Source organism: Apium graveolens, chromosome 5 (assembly GCF_009905375.1).
Source record: "Apium graveolens cultivar Ventura chromosome 5, ASM990537v1, whole genome shotgun sequence".
Classification (NCBI taxonomy): Eukaryota; Viridiplantae; Streptophyta; class Magnoliopsida; order Apiales; family Apiaceae; genus Apium; species Apium graveolens.
In genome coordinates, this window is record NC_133651.1 from 57,631,630 (window position 1) to 57,653,220 (window position 21,591).

General features: G+C 40.1%; 1 protein-coding gene across 1 annotated transcript; it reads right to left on the reverse strand.

Moving 5' to 3' along the window:
* Positions 1-838: 838 nt before the first annotated feature.
* On the reverse strand, positions 839-1,666 carry LOC141660096 (uncharacterized). Its single transcript, XM_074467057.1, has one exon. The coding sequence runs from the start codon at positions 1,664-1,666 to the stop codon at positions 839-841; it is 828 nt and encodes a 275-aa protein (XP_074323158.1).
* Between the last annotated feature and the right edge of the window lie 19,925 nt (positions 1,667-21,591).

The window sequence follows — 21,591 nt, forward strand, 5'->3', positions numbered from 1 at the left end:
ATCTCGCTCTTTTTCTTCCACGACCTTTATTATCGCGGCAGATAATGGACCAGATTGCTTGCATAACATCGAGACAGTGGCAAACATGATGATATTTCCAATATTCTAACTCAAAGAAAACAGATTTTTTCTTCCATGGACATTCCACCTTCTTCGACTTCTTCACCTCTTTTCCAAAACAAAAATCAATTCGTTCCTGACGCGCTAACACTTCTTCTCCGGAAAGGGGTAGACATGCGTTCCCCAACTCTTGTTGTCCGTTAAAGGCCACCTTCTGCCTCCTATAAGGGTGCTGCCTAGGCAAATAACGGCGATGACCTTGGAAGCACATCTTCCTACTGTGACTTAAATATTTAGCCACAGTATCGTCACCACAAATTGGACAACTCTTATAACCCTTATTCACGCAGCCTGACAAGTTTCCATATGCTGGAAAATCATTTATAGTCCACAATAAAATTGCTTTTAGAGTGAAATATGATTTACTATAGGCATCATAAACGTTTGGTTCACCTTCTTCCCAAAGTTTTTTCAGATCATCAATCAACGGTTGTAAATAAACGTCGATGTTATTTCCCGGCTCATGTGGACCAGGAACTAAAACTGACAACATCATGAACTTCCTTTTCATGCATAACCACGGAGGAAGATTGTACATTACTAACACTACTGGCCAGCATGTATATCGATTGACTAACCCATTAGTATGCGGGTTGATACCATCCGCTGATAAAGCCAACCTAATATTCCTAGATTCACTACCAAAGGCAGGCCACCGGTGATCGATATTCCTCCAAGAAGGAGAGTCGGCCGGATGTCACATCTTGTCATCATTTATTCACTGATTTGCATGCCAAGTCATGAGTTCACCAGTAGAGGGAGATTTAAATAACCGTTTAAATCTTGGAATTATAGGAAAATACCACATGACCTTGGCTGGAACATTGACCCTAAGTTGGCCATTCTTCCGTACTTTCAAACGTGACAGCTTGCAATGAGGACACTGAGAAGCATCAGAATGTATGCCCCTATACAGTATACAATCATTGGGACACGAATGAATTTTTATATACACTAGACCTAAATCGGATAAAGTTTTCTTCGCTTCATATGCGTTAGGAGGCAACACATTATCTTTGGGAAGGATCGAGCCAACTGAAGAGAGCAGCTCAGTAAAGGCAGTGTCGCTAATACCAAACCTAGCTTTCCAGTTATGCAATTTTAACATTGACTCTAACTTTGTGCACTCGCTGCCCTCAAACAACGGTGGTTCCGCATCAACAACAAACCTCTGAAAATCATATGAATCCTTATCGTAATTACCCGAATTAAAAGCCGCTTCACAAACTTCAACAGTTTCTGATGCAACAAAGTGCTCTATAGGTTGGTCTGAAGCAGGACGTGTACTACCTATAGAAGACCTAGTACTCCTAGTAGATTTTTCTTCATGCCAAATCCAATCAACATACCCCAAACTAAAACCATGATCGTAGATATGTCCCCTTATGATTTTGGTTGAGAATTTTTTAAAATTCACACATCGACCACATGGACAAGGAATTCTTTTAGGATCTTTACAATTTTCTTCAGCGAAAATCAAGAATTCTTCGACGCCAATTTCAAATTCTAAAGAATCCCTATCTTTCGATATCCACGACTTATCCATAAATGAAAATGTATGACCAGCAATCTAGCAACCTAACCACCTGATGGTCATTTCAACATCAAAGCGTGAATTAATCAATACAAGTGCACATATCAAGTGCACATAAACAAAACCAAGAAAGTCAATATTGTTTAACTAGCATAATCAATACAAGTGCACATATTCAAGCGCGAATTAATAACAAACATGCCCTTAAAAAATTGAAAGATTATACACAAATGACAACTAGTACATTCATGGCATCTCATCTATTAAAAGAGAACGATACACTAAATCTGATACATAAACAACAATCCAAATCAAATAATGTATACATAAATAATGACAGATCGGTTACTGGTGAATCCCTTCCTACATAATGTATACAAAAAAAAGGAAAAAAGCAAACGAATAAGAATTTCTAACCTCCTTCTTGAAGTAAAATGTGCAGGCACTGTCAAATTCTGAGACTTGATGAGATAATCTGCAAATGGACAAAATCGAATTTAAAAACATACTATTACTTAAAACTTTAAACGGACAAAAATTGGAAGATATCAACCAGAAAAGAAAAATACATGCAAATATCAAACCTAATTGATATATTTAGGCAAACCTAAATATATATACACAAGAACACAAACCTAATTTATGTTAAAATAATGCAGATTTATGTAAATATATATACATGCATATTTAAAACAACTCAAGAAAAAATATAAAATTAGAGTACAAACCTTATTTGGCCCAATGAATCTCAAAACCTGTTCAAAAAGGAAAAAACCCATTAAAATTTATGAACAAACCCTAATTGAACAAATGTAACCTAATCGAACATACAAACCTAAATGAACAAACATACCTGTTCAGAAATTCGGGTTTCTCGTAGATGGATTTTGATTAACTGATGGTGTTCTTCAATTTGGGGTTTAATTAAAACCTATGTACTTATTATAAACTGATATGGTGTGTGTGTGAGATAGAGAGAGATGGAAGAGAGAGAGGGAGAGAAGCAGAGAGATGGAAGAGAGAGGGAGAGAGAACTAGAGTGTAACACCCCCAGATCCGGGGTCAGGGATCCGGGTCGTCACGGTCTTTCTTTCCACAATATCACTTCACTTAATTAATAAATAACCTTATGCTGTGACCCCACACTAACACACACCACAACCTATTATAGTCTCAGAGATGAAATTGAAATAAGTACAAGTCCTTGAATCCACAATTAAAAGTTATTACAACCCAAAATGATTACTTGATAAATTTACAGTTAATTGCCATTATCTGCCACAAGTTATAATTATACATAATTAATTCTCAAAAGTAGAATGCCTGATCTACCAATAGATCTACCTCTGCAGCTATAGCAGCTACAACATCAACGGGAAGACGCATGACGCTTCCCACGCGCTTGCGCTGGGTCTGCTGGAGTCTGGCCATCTTTCCTAACTGTTGTTGTGTGATGAAGAAATAAAGCAAGACTGAGCCTTACAGCTCGCAAGATAATATATAGTGATAACAATAATACAAGTATCTAAATGGATACTTACTAGAATTCTTTATCATGAGTAAGGTAATTACTTACTGGATATAAGTTTTAAAAGAAGATGAAGTTACCAATTACTTCACTATACTTATACCATTTTTAGAAATCTACTTGAACTACTACTGTTCAAAGTATAATAAGATTCACGAGGTCATCCCATAGATGAGACCACAAATAAAACTTGAAAATATTTGACCTTTGAAATATTTTGAAAAGAAATGAAGTTACGAGATACTTCATTCAATGGATACACCAATAAAACTGTTTGACCCTGTCAATGCTTCGGCAACCACCCATTAGTAGCCTTTCGATCGAAATGCTACGGGTAGTGTTGCAGAATTATCCAAATGGATGATGAACTCATTACGGGAGTTTACCGCGCCAGGAAGACCACTTACGATGATCAGTCGTAGTAGTACAACCCCACCATTTTCTACATGTAGAGGAGAACCTGTCGGATTTACTTGTCAACCGAACACTGAACTCCTAAGGAATGGACCGCCTTAGTGGAACTTCCAGGCCATTTGGGCCAATATAATAATATGGCTGGGCCGGCGCTACTCGGCCACTTAGGCCACTCCTAGTTCAGATGAAATCCATGACTCTGAAACGTAAAGCTCGTCCCCCACTTTCCCCAAGTAGAAACTTGTTGATACGGCTCCACCAAGAAGTCGTATCTAGTTGGAAAGGAAAACTCACCGATATTTCCCAGGCGATGCCTGTTAATGGATTAACTTGTTCCAAGAATTTTACTTCCCGAATATTGGGTAAGTAATCAAAAACTCTTTTATCAAGACAGCAACCTTGTTGCGAATATAAAACACACCACAGAGCCGGATCCCTCAGGTTTTGAGCGAGTATTTAAATCCCCTTCGAAAGGAGGATCTTAAATATAAAAATGAGTTTTGGGATCCGCTCTAACTTTTAAAAATCATTTTAAAGACTCGAAAACACTTTAAAGAGTGTTTGGAATAATGCTGATTTAATAAAGTAAATCAGTCTCAATAAAAAGAAATATCTGGATATTATTATTTAAATAATATTTCCATAAAGAATAATCTTTATAAAAATAATTGAAGTAGAAGTTTTAAAACTCTTACTTGAATGAACATTAAATAATCAAGGATATACTTATACAAAAATACTATCTTTATTTGAATAATTGAAAGTAAGTTTGACTATCGAAACATTATTCTTTAATAAATTAAAGAATATTATTAAATAATAAGTGGAGTCATAATACCTCGAATGAATATTATAATTAATATTCATTAAATAAAATAACGGAGTCATACATCCTCAAATGAATATTCAAGTAATATTCAATAAATAATATAAAGGAGTCATAAGTCCTCGAATGAATATTCAAGATAATATTCATTAATAAAATAAAGTTATCGAATAAACCTTATTCGATTAATAGTTTGGAAAACTATAACCATATATATATATATATACAATCTACTCGGGATCCTCGACTCCCGGTTTTAGAAAATGTTTTCACCTTTGGGTCCCTATACTAAGGGATATGCAAATTACCGTTATTCTCTAGCATAGGTATTATCAACTGAACCAACAGATATATATGGCAAGAATACGAAACAGACATGCATATATACCATATCACATGCTCCAATATATTGCAAGAATTTGCTAATTAACCAACATGCATTTATCACAAGACGATGCATATACATATATACATCACAACAACAGTATAGCGGGTAAAAAACTTGCCTGAGCGACTGGGGGTGATAAAAGGCTCGGGACGAGTCTGGTAACCTATAAACAACAAGTAAGTTGGAATTAAACCAAAGTCACTTTTAAATCTATACTTTAACCAACTTAGACTCTAACGCTCGTTTTTCGCTCACTGATTCTCTTAAGTCACTCGAGTACCCTCGGCTCCACCATTTTTAATAAATTAACCATTACGAGTTTTAAGGCGATTCCTTCGCGAGTGTCTTACCAACTGCCTAACACTCTTACCATAATTGTTTCATGCATTAATTAACCCTTTTTGGTCTTTAACCTATGTTTCAAAGTAAGGCGAGGGGAAAAGTTTCGTTCGTGAAACGCCGTTACTTGAAACGGTCATTTCTCCTAAACCGTATATCGGAATCAAATGAACTACATATCAAAACGAAGCTCGTAACATGAACTATCTAAACATGGAAATGGTAAAAATCTAGCAGGGGGTTCTCGGGTCCTAATATTATGAATAAAAGCAGTCTAAAGTAAATCGGACATTACGACGGCTATGCTTACGCGATTTCCCAAATTCAAACCAATTCAAACAACCATAATTTCAACTCCAATTCACAACCCAATCAAACCTCCATCTAAACTACATTACAACAGCCCTAAATCAACTCATTGTAATCAATTTACTTAACCCCAAAACTTGTATTTAAACTATACTACATTCTTTAACCAACTCTTAAGATTTCAACAAATCAACAACCACCATTCCAACCCAAACTCTTAAACAAACAAGTTTCAAGCTACTCTTTACCCTCACAACCATAATCAACCTAATATACAAATTAAAGCTAGGGTTTGGAGATGATATACCTTCCTTGAAGTGGTGGGAGTAGCTATGAAGCCTTAAGAAGCCTTGAGGAGTCTTAGGAATGCTTGGATCTTAAAGGAAAACAAGAAAAATACAAGTTAAAAACTTTGAAATCACTATTCATTATCTTCTTCATTGATTTATTGAAGAAGATTGAGAAAGAATTGAAGGCTTAAACTCATGATATAGCCATAACTATGCATAAGGATGATTAGGGAATTATCTTACCAATTTAGGAGGCTTGGATCTTGGATTTTGAAAATTCTTGCATTTGAAATAGTAAAAAGCCGAGAGCAAGCTTTTGTTGAAGAGAAATAAATGATTTTGTGTTTGATGAAAATGATTTGCTTGGCTTGGTTGATTTGGTTTTGTTTTTGATTTAGTTAATTACCTTTTTAGCCTTGGACTTTGTGTGGTTCTCATTCAACCACACCTCCTTCCTTCCCATGTCATGCTTATGTCATGCTATGATGTCATCTTCCCTTCTTTGTCCTCTTCTCATTGGTTGGGTGACATCATCTCCACTAATCTCATTGATTAACTTCCTAATTGTTTGCCTAATGACCGCTGATCTGTTATATAGTTCGCTTAACTTTCGTTTTCGTTTATCGTTTGAGGGATCATACCCGGGATCTTATTACTTAGGTTCCCTTAACCTTTATCAATATATCATATTCCTTTTATGATCCTCTCTTATAATCCTTTAATTTAAATCCTTTTTATCCTGTTACCTTATACTCAAATCTTTCCGTATCTAGTGGATTTCCGGGAAAAATCAAAGTGTTCGGAATTGGATTCTGGCGATCTTTACATACACTTATATACCATATAGAGTACTAATAAAATCTCAGAATATCCATAACAGAACCCCTACATAGTGTGGCATGAAAAGTTTCTCATTCAGCAAAAACACTATTCACAAGGGTTACAAAAAGTTGAAAATTTTGGGGGTTATTACAGTCTCCCCTCCTTAAAAGGATTCCGTCCCGGAATCAAATAGAAAATAAATGGGGGTACTTCTCTAGCATTGCGCTCTCTAATTCCCAAGTTGATTCTTCCACATTATGATTCTGCCATAGCACTCTTACTAGCTTGATCACTTTGTTCCGAAGCACCTGCTCCTTCTTATCTATAATCCTTACTGGCTTCTCCACGTAAGTCAGATCTGGTTGCATATCCACCTGCTCGTACTCCACTATGTGTCTGGCATCCCGATGATACTTCCTTAGCATTGACACATGGAACACATTATGAACTTGTTGCAAGTTAGGGGGTAAGGCTAGCTCGTAAGCTAACTTTCCAATCCGTCTTAATATCTCAAAAGGTCCAATGTATCTTGGGCTTAGTTTTCCTTTCTTTCCGAACCTCATTAATCCCTTCCAAGGGGATACTTTCAGCAGTACTAAGTCCCCTACTTCATATTCCTTGTCCTTTCGGGCTAGGTCTGCATATTTCTTCTGTCTGACTTGGGCTGCTACAAGTCGCCCTCTGATAAGATCCACTATATCTTTGGTCCTTTGGACCACTTCGGGTCCGAGCATCTTCCGCTCCCCCACTTCATCCCAGTATAAGGGAGATCGACACCTTCTTCCGTACAGGGCCTCATAAGGCGGCATTCCGATGCTAGCATGAAAGCTTTTGTTATAAGAAAACTCGATCAACAGCAAGTGGTCATCCCAACTTCCTTTAAGGTCTATTGCACAGACTCTCAACATATCCTCTAGTGTCTGGATGGTCCTTTCACTCTGCCCATCCGTCTGGGGATGGTACGCGGTACTCATATTTAACTTGGTCCCCGCACATTCTTGAAAGCTCCTCCAAAATCTGGAGTTGAACCTGGGGTCTCGGTCTGAGACAATGGACGCTGGGACTCCATGTCGCGTCACTATTTCCTTAAGGTAAATGTCCACCAGTCTATCGACTGTATATCTCTCATTGATAGGAATGAAATGAGCTGACTTTGTCAGTCGGTCTATAATTACCCATATGGCGTCATGATTGGCTTTCGTCTTTGGCAAGCCTACAACAAAATCCATCGCTATCTGTTCCCATTTCCATTCGGGAATCTCCAGGGGTCGTAAAAGTCCACTGGGTCTCTGGTGCTCTGCCTTTACTCTTTGGCAAGTCAAACATTTGTTTACCCATTCTGCTACGTCCCTCTTCATGTTGGGCCATCAGTAATATTCCTTCAAATCCCTATACATCTTGGTACTTCCCGGGTGAATGGAATACCTTGAACTATGGCTTTCATCCAAAATCTCATCTTTAAGCTCTTGAACGTTTGGAACCCAAATCCGGTAAGAGTACCTCATTATCCCTTTATCATCTTTCTCAGTATGGATCTCTTCTCCGGTCATTGACTCTCTGCCCTCCTTCATCATTCTTCCTTGGCATAATCTAATCTTTTCCAATAACTCTGGCTGCATTGAGATCTCAAAAAGCTTTTCAGTTCAGGTTACCTTTACTTCTATTTCCATTCTCTCAAAATCCCTTATCAATTCTTCCGAAGTCGTTATCATTCTGAGTCTTTCCTTTCTACTAAGGGTGTCAGCCACCACATTGGCTTTCCCCGGATGATAGAGAATCTCACAGTCATAGTCCTTGATTAGTTCTAACCATCTCCTCTGGCGCATGTTGAGCTCTTTCTGCGTAAATATGTACTTGAGGCTCTTATGGTCTGTGAAAATCTCGAACTTCTCTCCATACAAGTAGTGCCTCCAAATTTTTAAGGCAAATACTATTGCCGCGAGCTCAAGGTCATGAGTAGGATATCTAATCTCGTATTCCTTCAGTTGTCTTGACGCATACGCAATCACTTTACCGTGCTGCATAAGCACACACCCTAATCCTTTGTGCGACGCGTCACTATATATCACAAAATCTCCTTTTCCGTCCGGCAATGCCAACACCGGGGCCGTTACCAACCTTTTCTTTAATTCTCGAAAACTATTCTCGCATTTCTCCGTCCATTCAAACTTCTCTGTCTTACGAGTAAGTCGTGTCAAAGGGGCTGCGATCTTTGCAAAGTCCTGTACAAATCTACGATAGTAGCCAGCCATTCCTATGAAACTCCTTACCTCTGTGGGTGTGGTTGGCCTTTCCCAATTTGAGACCGCCTCTATCTTGGAGGGGTCGACCAATACTCCTTCTTTATTGATCACATGTCCTAAAAACTGTACTTCATTCCGCCAGAATTCAAACTTCGAGAATTTGGCAAATAACTGTTCCTCTCTGAGTATTCCTAGAGCTATCCTCAAATGCTCTGCATGTTCTGCCTCAGTCTTGGAGTAGATCAAAATATCATCGATAAAAACTATCACACACCTGTCCAAGTACTTCTTAAATACTCTATTCATTAAATCCATGAAAGCCGCTGGGGCGTTGGTTAATCCAAAAGACATTACCAAGAACTCATAATGCCCATACCTGGTACGGAACGCTGTCTTGGAAATATCTTCGGGTTTAATCTTTAGTTGGTGATATCTAGTTCTCAGGTCGATTTTGGAAAAATAAACAGCATCCTTTAGCTGGTCAAACAGATCGTCTATTCTAGGTAATGGGTACCTATTCTTTATGGTTAGCTTGTTCAACTCTCGATAGTCGATGCACAGCCTCATGCTCCCATCTTTCATCTTAACAAATAAAACTGGTGCTCCCCATGGAGACACACTGGGTCTTATCATACCCTTATCCAAGAGTTCCTGCAATTAGATAGCTAATTCCTTCATTTCTAACGGGGCTAACCGGTAAGGTGCTTTTGAAACTGGCGCCGTCCCTGGGGCCAATTCAATAGCAAATTCAATCACTCTATCGGGTGGTAATCCCGGAAGGTCTTGTGGGAATACGTCTTCAAATTCATTGACTACCGGAATATCTTATAAGTTGGGCACCTCCTTCTGCGTGTCCACCACATAGGCTAGGTAAGCCTCATTTCCTTTTCGTAGCATCCTTCTGGCCTGGGCCATAGTCAAAAATTTCTGCGTCTGTCTCTTTTCTCTAAATATAACTTCTTTCTTTCCTGGGATATTTAACTTAACTTTCTTCCCTTTATAGTCTATCTGAGCATCATTGCTAGATAGCCAGTCCATTCCCAAAATTACATCAAACTCCCCTAATTTAAAAGGAATCAGATCAACACTAAAAGATTGCTCCCCTATGCCTATCTCACAGGCGGGGTGAATCTGGTTAACAGGAATAATTTCATGATTGGCTATTTCTACTTGTAAGGGTTCTATCAAGGGTTCAGCTTTAAGTCTTAATTTACGCGCAAAGTCCCTTGATATAAAAGATTTAGTTGCTCCCGAATTAAATAAAACATTTGCACTGACTGAATTTAGAGAAAGGGTACCTGCTATCACATCTGAATCTTTCATAGCATCCTGGACTGTCATGTTGAAAGTCCTTGCAGTAGGTGGCTTATTGGAGGCAGCCCTGCTGGCTTCTGAAGCTGCTGGTTTGTTCATTGGGCATTCCCTCTTCCAATGACCCGGGCGTCCACACTGATGACAAGTGGTGGTTGAAATGACGGCAGGGGCTGACGAAGGGCATTTGTGAGAATAGTGGCCCACTTGCCCACACTTAAAGCAGGTTACTGGCTTTCCCTTACATTCCCCAGAATGCATTCTTCCACAAGTGTTACAGGTTGGCAATGGGGGTCGAGACTGGTTGGAATAGGACATTCTTGACTTCTGGCCGCTCTGGCTCACACTCGCGCTCATTGGCCGCTTAAACCCAGTGTTCTTTCCCGGTAGGGACACTGCTCCTCGATTAAATCTAGTTGGGAAGCTCCTTCCTGCGGAAACTCCACCCATGCTCATACTTTTCCTCTTTATTCCCTTCTTCTCCCTTTCCTTCTGCATCTGTTCACTTCCGGCTTCTACAATCATTGCCTTTTGCACCAGAGTGGCATAATCCGTAAGCTCAAGGATTGCCACCCTATTCTGAATCCACGGTTTCAGTCCCTGCTGAAACCTCCTAGCTTTCTTTTCCTCGGTGCTCACAAATTCCGGCACAAACCTTGATAACTCAGTAAATTTCACTTCGTACTCTGCTACAGATAAATTATTCTACTTTAGCTCCAAGAACTTGAGCTCCATCTGGTTTTCCATAAACTTCGGAAAATACTTTCCCAGAAATAATTGACTGAACCTCTCCTAGGTTATGATAGCATCTGTCTCCATGTTTTTCTTGGCCTCCCACCAGTAGTTAGCCTCTCCTTTCAGAAGGTAGGTAGCAAATACAGTCTTCTGTGGCTCATCGATACTCAGAATCTCAAAGCATTTCTCCATTTCCTTTAACCATGCCCTTGCCTCAACAGGGTCGGCTGATCCGTGGAACTCAGGGGGCTTAAGGGACTTAAAAGCCCTGAAAGAGTTTGCCACAACATTGTTATTTCCTTGAGGGGGTGGGTTGGGTTGACGTTCCAAGTTCTGCCTTAGGAGTTGCATGAACTGGCCCATGGGATCCATGCATGGGTTTGGTACTGGTTGCTCAACCTCAGTTTCTCCTTCTTCAGCCTCTATCTCAAATCCCTCAACATCATATGTTTCCTCTTCATCTTCATACAGGGAGTCATCCTGTTCCACATAATCCTCATCTTCCTCTTCACTGTGTTCCTGGTTTCTATTGTCCTGATTATGGCTTCCCTGGTCCTCAGATCCAGGGTTCGCCCTAGTTCCAATCTTTCTTGGCGGCATGATTCTGATAATAAAAAAAATTATTGGGAATTTCAACGTTAGGTCACAATCATATACAACATTGTGACTTGCACAGCTCTTATAATGGGAGAACGTATATCGCAATTCTATTATTTTATGACAGTTCTAATAAGAAGTGCAGTAATAATAATGATAAGAACAGTGATCTCGTCACTAAGGAACTGAACCGAAAGGAAACAAATATATACATAATGCGAGAAATACATAGTTTGATCTGGTCAAAAGTACAACAGTGCTACAGCCATCTGTCCCAAAAGTGATACACAAGAGTCTATCTGTCTAGTCAGAAAAAGGGATGCTATATACAAGTCAACTATCCCGGAAAATTGGCTCTTACTAAGGCCTCAACTAACTAGACAACTAGACTATTCCATCATCAATCCTGAATCACACACCGGAGCGGGTCAGCTCCCATACCCTTTCCATCGCACGACGGAAGATATAGTCGGCCTGCCGCCTGGAGATCCTACCATGCCTGTCCCCCTGGAGTGATCTGAGCCTCGCTCGGGACGTGAGCTCTATCCCCGTAAGCTCCCTCCTCAAGGATCGGGGTATAGATGCCCTAGTCTCATAAGCTCGGGTACGCCTACCCGCCCTCTCCGCATCCAACTCCCTCCTGGCCTCATCCAGTCGGGCCTCAGCAACAGCCACTCGGGTCCTCAGTACATCCTGAACATAGCCGTGGGCTAATGAAGACTGCCTGTGGGCAGGGTCAAGAGGTGGTGAATCCGGAGCCGCTGGGGGTGCCTCCTCAGTCTACCTAGGCTCGGAAGTATGGGTCTCTGAGCTGTCATCATAAGGGATCCAAGATAGTGGTGGAGGGGTAGGAGCTCTGACCACCGGAAGTGTGGGTAAAGGGGTACCAGCATACACTACCATAGGTCCGACACGCTCCTCAGCTACTGGGACCTCATCCGGGTCCTCTGCATCTGGAATAGCAATGACCTCTGTCTCTGACTCCTCTGAGGGGTCCTCCTCATCTAAAATAGCAATGACCTCTTTCTCTGACTCCTCTGAGGGGTCCTCCTCATCCTCCTCCATCTCAGGCTCCTCCTGATCCTCAACATCTAGCAGTGCCTCATCATGCTCACGCTCGAACATCTCAGGGTCCTCTATCTCAGGCGCCTACACAATAAACGAGCTAAGTTACTATCATGATACTTATAAGGGTTCCCGTCAGGGTTTTAACTGTCAGCATTACTTTAAGTAGTCCGACCATGAACTTGGCAAGAGTTCTTATTATCTTTGTGAGTTTATTATTATATCATCGCATCATCTCTGAGGTTTATAACGCTTAGCTCTGATACCATTTCTGTAACACCCCCAGATCCGGGGTCAGGGATCCGGGTCGTCACGGTCTTTCTTTCCACAATATCACTTCACTTAATTAATAAATAACCTTATGCTGTGACCCCACACTAACACACACCACAACCTGTTATAGTCTCAGAGATGAAATTGAAATAAGTACAAGTCCTTGAATCCACAATTAAAAGTTATTACAACCCAAAATGATTACTTGATAAATTTACAGTTAATTGCCATTATCTGCCACAAGTTATAATTATACATAATTAATTCTCAAAAGTAGAATGCCTGATCTACCAATAGATCTACCTCTACAGCTATAGCAGCTACAACATCAACGGGAAGACGCAGGACGCTTCCCACACGCTTGCGCTGGGTCTGCTGGAGTCTGGCCATCTTTCCTAACTGTTGTTGTGTGATGAAGAAATAAAGCAAGAGTGAGCCTTACAGCTCGCAAGATAATATATAGTGATAACAATAATACAAATATCTAAATGGATACTTACTAGAATTCTTTATCATGAGTAAGGTAATTACTTACTGGATATAAGTTTTAAAAGAAGATGAAGTTACCAATTACTTCACTATACTTATACCATTTTTAGAAATCTACTTGAACTACTACTGTTCAAAGTATAATAAGATTCACGAGGTCATCCCATAGATGAGACCACAAATAAAACTTGAAAATATTTGACCTTTGAAATATTTTGAAAAGAAATGAAGTTACGAGATACTTCATTCAATGGATACACCAATAAAACTGTTTGACCCTGTCAATGCTTCGGCAACCACCCATTAGTAGCCTTTCGATCGAAATGTTACGGGTAGTGTTGCAGAATTATCCAAATGGATGATGAACTCATTACGGGAGTTTGCCGCGCCAGGAAGACCACTTACGATGATCAGTCGTAGTAGTACAACCCCACCATTTTCTACATGTAGAGGAGAACCTGTCGGATTTACTTGTCAACCGAACACTGAACTCCTAAGGAATGGACCGCCTTAGTGGAACTTCCAGGCCATTTGGGACAATATAATAATACGGCTGGGCCGGCACTACTCGGCCACTTACGCCACTCCTAGTTCAGATGAAATCCATGACTCTGAAACGTAAAGCTCGTCCCCCACTTTCCCCAAGTAGAAACTTGTTGATACGGCTCCACCAAGAAGTCATATCTAGTTGGAAAGGAAAACTCACCGATATTTCCCAGGCGATGCCTGTTAATGGATTAACTTGTTCCAAGAATTTTACTTCCCGAATATTGGGTAAGTAATTAAAAACTCTTTTATCAAGACAGCAACCTTGTTGCGAATATAAAACACACCACAGAGCCGGATCCCTCAGGTTTTGAGCGAGTATTTAAATCCCCTTCGAAAGGAGGATCTTAAATATAAAAATGAGTTTTGGGATCCGCTCTAACTTTTAAAAATCATTTTAAAGACTCGAAAACACTTTAAAGAGTGTTTGGAATAATGCTGATTTAATAAAGTAAATCAGTCTCAATAAAAAGAAATATCTGGATATTATTATTTAAATAATATTTCCATAAAGAATAATCTTTATAAAAATAATTGAAGTAGAAGTTTTAAAACTCTTACTTGAATGAACATTAAATAATCAAGGATATACTTATACAAAAATACTATCTTTATTTGAATAATTGAAAGTAAGTTTGATTATCGAAACATTATTCTTTAATAAATTAAAGAATATTATTAAATAATAAGCGGAGTCATAATACCTCGAATGAATATTATAATTAATATTCATTAAATAAAATAACGGAGTCATACATCCTCAAATGAATATTCAAGTAATATTCAATAAATAATATAAAGGAGTCATAAGTCCTCGAATGAATATTCAAGATAATATTCATTAATAAAATAAAGTTATCGAATAAACCTTATTCGATTAATAGTTTGGAAAACTATAACCATATATATATATATATACAATCTACTCGGGATCCTCGACTCCCGGTTTTAGAAAATGTTTTCACCTTTGGGTCCCTATACTAAGGGTATATGCAAATTACCGCTATTCTCTAGCATAGGTATTATCAACTAAACCAACAGATATATATGGCAAGAATACGAAACAGGCATGCATATATACCATATCACATGCTCCAATATATTGCAAGAATTTGCTAATTAACCAACATGCATTTATCACAAGACGATGCATATACATATATACATCACAACAACAGTATAGCGGGTAGAAAACTTGCCTGAGCGACTGGGGGTGATAAAAGGCTCGGGACGAGTCTGGTAACCTATAAACAACAAGTAAGTTGGAATTAAACCAAAGTCACTTGTAAATCTATACTTTAACCAACTTAGACTCTAACGCTCATTTTTCGCTCACTGATTCTCTTAAGTTACTCGAGTACCCTCGGCTCCACCATTTTTAATAAATTAACCATTACGAGTTTTAAGGCGATTCCTTTGCGAGTGTCTTACCAACTGCCTAACACTCTTACCATAATTGTTTCATGCATTAATTAACCCTTTTTGGTCTTTAACCTATGTTTCAAAGTAAGGCGAGGGGAAAAGTTTCGTTCGCGAAACGCCGTTACTTGAAACGGTCGTTTCTCCTAAACCGTATATCGGAATCAAATGAACTACATATCAAAACGAAGCTCGTAACATGAACTATCTAAACATGGCAATGGTCAAAATATAGCAGGGGTTACTCGGGTCCTAATATTATGAACAAAAGCAGTCTAAAGTAAATCGGACATTACGACGGCTATGTTTACGCGATTTCCCAATTCAAACCAATTCAAACAACCACAATTTCAACTCCAATTCACAACCCAATCAAACCTCCATCTAAACTACATTACAACAGCCCTAACTCAACTAATTGTAATCAATTTACTTAACCCCAAAACTTGTATTTAAACTATACTACATTCTTTACCCAACTCTTAAGATTTCAACAAATCAACCACCTCCATTCCAACCCAAACTCTTAAACAAACAAGTTTCAAGCTACTCTTTACCCTCACAACCATAATCAACCTAATATACAAATTAAAGCTAGGGTTTGGAGATGATATACCTTCCTTGAAGTGGTGGGAGTAGCTATGAAGCCTTAAGAAGCCTTGAGGAGTCTTAGGAATGCTTGGATCTTAAAGGAAAACAAGAAAAATACAAGTTAAAAACTTTGAAATCACTATTCATTATCTTCTTCATTGATTTATTGAAGAAGATTGAGAAAGAATTGAAGGCTTAAACTCATGATATAGCCATAACTATGCATAAGGATGATTAGGGAATTATCTTACCAATTTAGGAGGCTTGGATCTTGGATTTTGAAAATTCTTGCCTTTGAAATAGTAAAAAGCCGAGAGCAAGCTTTTGTTGAAGAGAAAGAAATGATTTTGTGTTTTGATGAAAATGATTTGCTTGTCTTGGTTGATTTGGTTTTGTTTTTGATTTAGTTAATTACCTTTTTAGCCTTGGACTTTGTGTGGTTCTCATTCAACCACACCTCCTTCCTTCCCATGTCATGCTTATGTCATGCTATGATGTCATCTTCCCCTCTTTGTCCTCTTCTCATTGGTTGGGTGACATCATCTCCACTAATCTCTTTGATTAACTTCCTAATTGTTTGCCTAATGACCGCTGATCTGTTATACGGTTCGCTTAACTTTCGTTTTCGTTTATCGTTTGAGGAATCATACCCGAGATCTTATTACTTAGGTTCCCTTAACCTTTCTCAATATATCATATTCCTTTTATGATCCTCTCTTATAATCCTTTAATTTAAATCCTTTTTATCCTGTTACCTTATACTCAAATCTTTCCGTATCTAGTGGATTTCCGGGAAAAATCAAAGTGTTCGGAATTGGATTCTGGCGATCTTTACATACACTTATATACCATATAGAGTACTTATAAAATCTCAGAATATCCATAACAGAACCCCTACATAGTGTGGCATGAAAAGTTTTCTCATTCACCAAAAACACTATTCACAAGGGTTACAAAAAGTTGAAAATTTTGGGGGTTATTACAGTCTCCCCTCCTTAAAAGAATTCCGTCCCGGAATCAAATAGAAAATAAATGGGGGTACTTCTCTAGCATTGCGCTCTCTAATTCCCAAGTTGATTCTTCCACATTATGATTCTGCCATAGCACTCTTACTAGCTTGATCACTTTGTTCCGAAGCACCTGCTCCTTCTTATCTATAATCCTTACTGGCTTCTCCACGTAAGTCAGATCTGGTTGCATATCCACCTGCTCGTACTCCACTATGTGTCTGGCATCCCGATGATACTTCCTTAGCATTGACACATGGAACACATTATGAACTTGTTGCAAGTTAGGGGGTAAGGCTAGCTCGTAAGCTAACTTTCCAATCCGTCTTAATATCTCAAAAGGTCCAATGTATCTTGGGCTTAGTTTTCCTTTCTTTCCGAACCTCATTAATCCCTTCCAAGGGGATACTTTCAGCAGTACTAAGTCCCCTACTTCATATTCCTTGTCCTTTCGGGCTAGGTCTGCATATTTCTTCTGTCTGACTTGGGCTGCTACAAGTCGCCCTCTGATAAGATCCACTATATCTTTGGTCCTTTGGACCACTTCGGGTCCGAGCATCTTCCGCTCCCCCACTTCATCCCAGTATAAGGGAGATCGACACCTTCTTCCGTACAGGGCCTCATAAGGCGGCATTCCGATGCTAGCATGAAAGCTTTTGTTATAAGAAAACTCGATCAACAGCAAGTGGTCATCCCAACTTCCTTTAAGGTCTATTGCACAGACTCTCAACATATCCTCTAGTGTCTGGATGGTCCTTTCACTCTGCCCATCCGTCTGGGGATGGTACGCGGTACTCATATTTAACTTGGTCCCCGCACATTCTTGAAAGCTCCTCCAAAATCTGGAGTTGAACCTGGGGTCTCAGTCTGAGACAATGGACGCTGGGACTCCATGTCGCGTCACTATTTCCTTAAGGTAAATGTCCACCAGTCTATCGACTGTATATCTCTCATTGATAGGAATGAAATGAGCTGACTTTGTCAGTCGGTCTATAATTACCCATATGGCGTCATGATTGGCTTTCGTCTTTGGCAAGCCTACAACAAAATCCATCGCTATCTGTTCCCATTTCCATTCGGGAATCTCCAGGGGTCGTAAAAGTCCACTGGGTCTCTGGTGCTCTGCCTTTACTCTTTGGCAAGTCAAACATTTGTTTACCCATTCTGCTACGTCCCTCTTCATGTTGGGCCACCAGTAATATTCCTTCAAATCCCTATACATCTTGGTACTTCCCGGGTGAATGGAATACCTTGAACTATGGCTTTCATCCAAAATCTCATCTTTAAGCTCTTGAACTATTGGAACCCAAATCCGGTAAGAGTACCTCATTATCCCTTTATCATCTTTCTCAGAATGGATCTCTTCTCCGGTCATTAACTCTCTGCCCTCCTTCATCATTCTTCCTTGGCATAATCTAATCTTTTCCAATAACTCTGGCTGCATTGAGATCTCAAAAAGCTTTTCAGTTCTGGTTCCGGTTACCTTTACTTCTATTTCCATTCTCTCAAAATCCCTTATCAATTCTTCTGAAGTCGTAATCATTCTGAGTCTTTCCTTTCTACTAAGGGCGTCAGCCACCACATTGGCTTTCCCCGGATGATAGAGAATCTCATAGTCATAGTCCTTGATTAGTTCTAACCATCTCCTCTGGCGCATGTTGAGCTCTTTCTGCGTAAATATGTACTTGAGGTTCTTATGGTCTGTGAAAATCTCGCACTTCTCTCCATACAAGTAGTGCCTCCAAATTTTTAAGGCAAATACTATTGCCGCGAGCTCAAGGTCATGAGTAGGATATCTAATCTCATATTCCTTCAGTTGTCTCGACGCATACGCAATCACTTTACCGTGCTGCATAAGCACACACCCTAATCTTTTGCGCGACGCGTCACTATATATCACAAAATCTCCTTTTCCGTCCAGCAATGCCAACACCGGGGCCGATACCAACCTTTTCTTTAATTCTCGAAAACTGTTCTCGCATTTCTCCGTCCATTCAAACTTCTCTGTCTTACGAGTAAGTCGTGTCAAAGGGGCTGCGATCTTTGCAAAGTCTTGTACAAATCTACGATAGTAGCCGACCATTCCTATGAAACTCCTTACCTCTGTGGGTGTGGTTGGCCTTTCCCAATTTGAGACCGCCTCTATCTTGGAGGGGTCGACCAATACTCCTTCTTTATTGATCACATGTCCTAAAAACTGTACTTCATTCCGCCAGAATTCACACTTCGAGAATTTGGCAAATAACTGTTCCTCTCTGAGTATTCCTAGAGCTATCCTCAAATGCTCTGCATGTTCTGCCTCAGTCTTGGAGTAGATCAAAATATCATCGATAAAAACTATCACACACTTGTCCAAGTACTTCTTAAATACTCTATTCATTAAATCCATGAAAGCCGCTGGGGCGTTGGTTAATCCAAAAGACATTACCAAGAACTCATAATGCCCATACCTGGTACGGAACGCTGTCTTGGAAATATCTTCGGGTTTAATCTTTAGTTGGTGATATCTAGTTCTCAGGTCGATTTTGGAAAAATAAACAGCATCCTTTAGCAGGTCAAACAGATCGTCTATTCTAGGTAATGGGTACCTGTTCTTTATGGTTATCTTGTTCAACTCTCGATAGTCGATGCACAGCCTCATGCTCCCATCTTTCTTCTTAACAAATAAAACTGGTGCTCCCCACGGAGACACACTGGGTCTTATCATACCCTTATCCAAGAGTTCCTGCAATTGGATAGCTAATTCCTTCATTTCTAACTGGGCTAACCGGTAAGGTGCTTTTGAAACTGGCGTCGTCCCTGGGGCTAATTCAATAGCAAATTCAATCACTCTATCGGGTGGTAATCCCGGAAGGTCTTGTGGGAATACGTCTTCAAATTCATTGACTACCGAAATATCTTATAAGTTGGGCACCTCGTTCTGCGTGTCCACCATATAGGCTAGGTAAGCCTCATTTCCTTTTTGTAGCATCCTTCTGGCCTGGGCCATAGTCAAAAATTTCTGCGTCTGTCTCTTTCCTCTAAATATAACTTCTTTCTTTCCTGGGATATTTAACTTAACTTTCTTCCCTTTACAGTCTATCTGAGCATCATTGCTAGATATCCAGTCCATTCCCAAAATTACATCAAACTCCCCTAATTTAAAAGGAATCAGATCAACACTAAAAGATTGCTCCCCTATGCCTATCTCACAGGCGGGGTGAATCTGGTTAACAGGAATAATTTCATGATTGGCTATTTCTACTTGTAAGGGTTCTATCAAGGGTTCAGCTTTAAGTCTTAATTTACGCGCAAAGTCCCTTGATATAAAAGATTTAGTTGCTCCCGAATTAAATAAAACGTTTGCGCTGACTGAATTTAGAGAAAGGGTACCTGCTATCACATCTGAATCTTTCATAGCATCTTGGACTGTCATGTTGAAAGTCCTTGCAGTAGGTGGCTTATTGGAGGCAGCCCTGCTAGCTCCTGAAGCTGCTGGTTTGTTCATTGGGCATTCCCTCTTCCAATGACCCGGGCGTCCACACTGATGACAAGTGGTGGTTGAAATGACGGCAGGGGCTGACGAAGGGCATTTGTGAGAATAGTGGCCCACTTGCCCACACTTAAAGCAGGTTACTGGCTTTCCCTTACATTCCCCAGAATGCATTCTTCCACAAGTGTTACAGGTTGGCAATGGGGGTCGAGACTGGTTGGAATAAGACATTCTTGACTTCTGGCCGCTCTGGCTCACACTCGCGCTCATTGGCCGCTTAAACCCAGTGTTCTTTCCCGGTAGGGACACTGCTCCTCGATTAAATCTAGTTGGGAAACTCCTTCCTGCGGAACCTCCACCCATGCTCATACTTTTCCTCTTTATTCCCTTCTTCTCCCTTTCCTTCTGCATCTGTTCACTTTCGGCTTCTACAATCGTTGCCTTTTGCACCAGAGTGGCATAATCCGTAAGCTCAAGGATTGCCACCCTATTCTGAATCCACGGTTTCAGTCCCTGCTGAAACCTCCTAGCTTTCTTTTCCTCGGTGCTCACAAATTCCGGCACAAACCTTGATAACTCAGTAAATTTCGCTTCGTACTTTGCTACAGATAAATTATTCTACTTTAGCTCCAAGAACTTGAGCTCCATCTGGTTTTCCATAAACCTCGGAAAATACTTTCCCAGAAATAACTGACTGAACCTCTCCCAGGTTATGATAGCATCTGTCTCCATGTTTTGCTTGGCCTCCCACCAGTAGTTAGCCTCTCCTTTCAGAAGGTAGGTAGCAAATACAGTCTTCTGTGGCTCATCGATACTCAGAATCTCAAAGCATTTCTCCATTTCCTTTAACCATGCCCTTGCCTCAACTGGGTCGGCTGATCCGTGGAACTCAGGGGGCTTAAGGGACTTAAAAGCCCTGAAAGAGTTTGCCACAGCATTGTTATTTCCTTGAGGGGGTGGGTTGGGTTGACGTTCCAAGTTCTTCCTTAGGAGTTGCATGAACTGGCCCATGGGATCCATACCTGGGTTTGGTACTGGTTGCTCAACCTCAGTTTCTCCTTCTTCAGCCTCTATCTCAAATCCCTCAACATCATATGTTTCCTCTTCCTCTTCATACAGGGAGTCATCCTGTTCCACATAATCCTCATCTTCCTCTTCACTGTGTTCCTGGTTTCTATTGTCCTGATTATGGCTTCCCTGGTCCTCAGATCCAGGGTTCGCCCTAGTTCCAATCTTTCTTGGCGGCATGATTCTGATAATAAAAAAATTATTG

Excerpts from the sequence above, each read along its gene's own strand:
- LOC141660096 (XM_074467057.1), bottom strand. The coding sequence starts at position 1,666 with ATGGATAAGTCGTGGATATCGAAAGATAGGGATTCTTTAGAATTTGAA.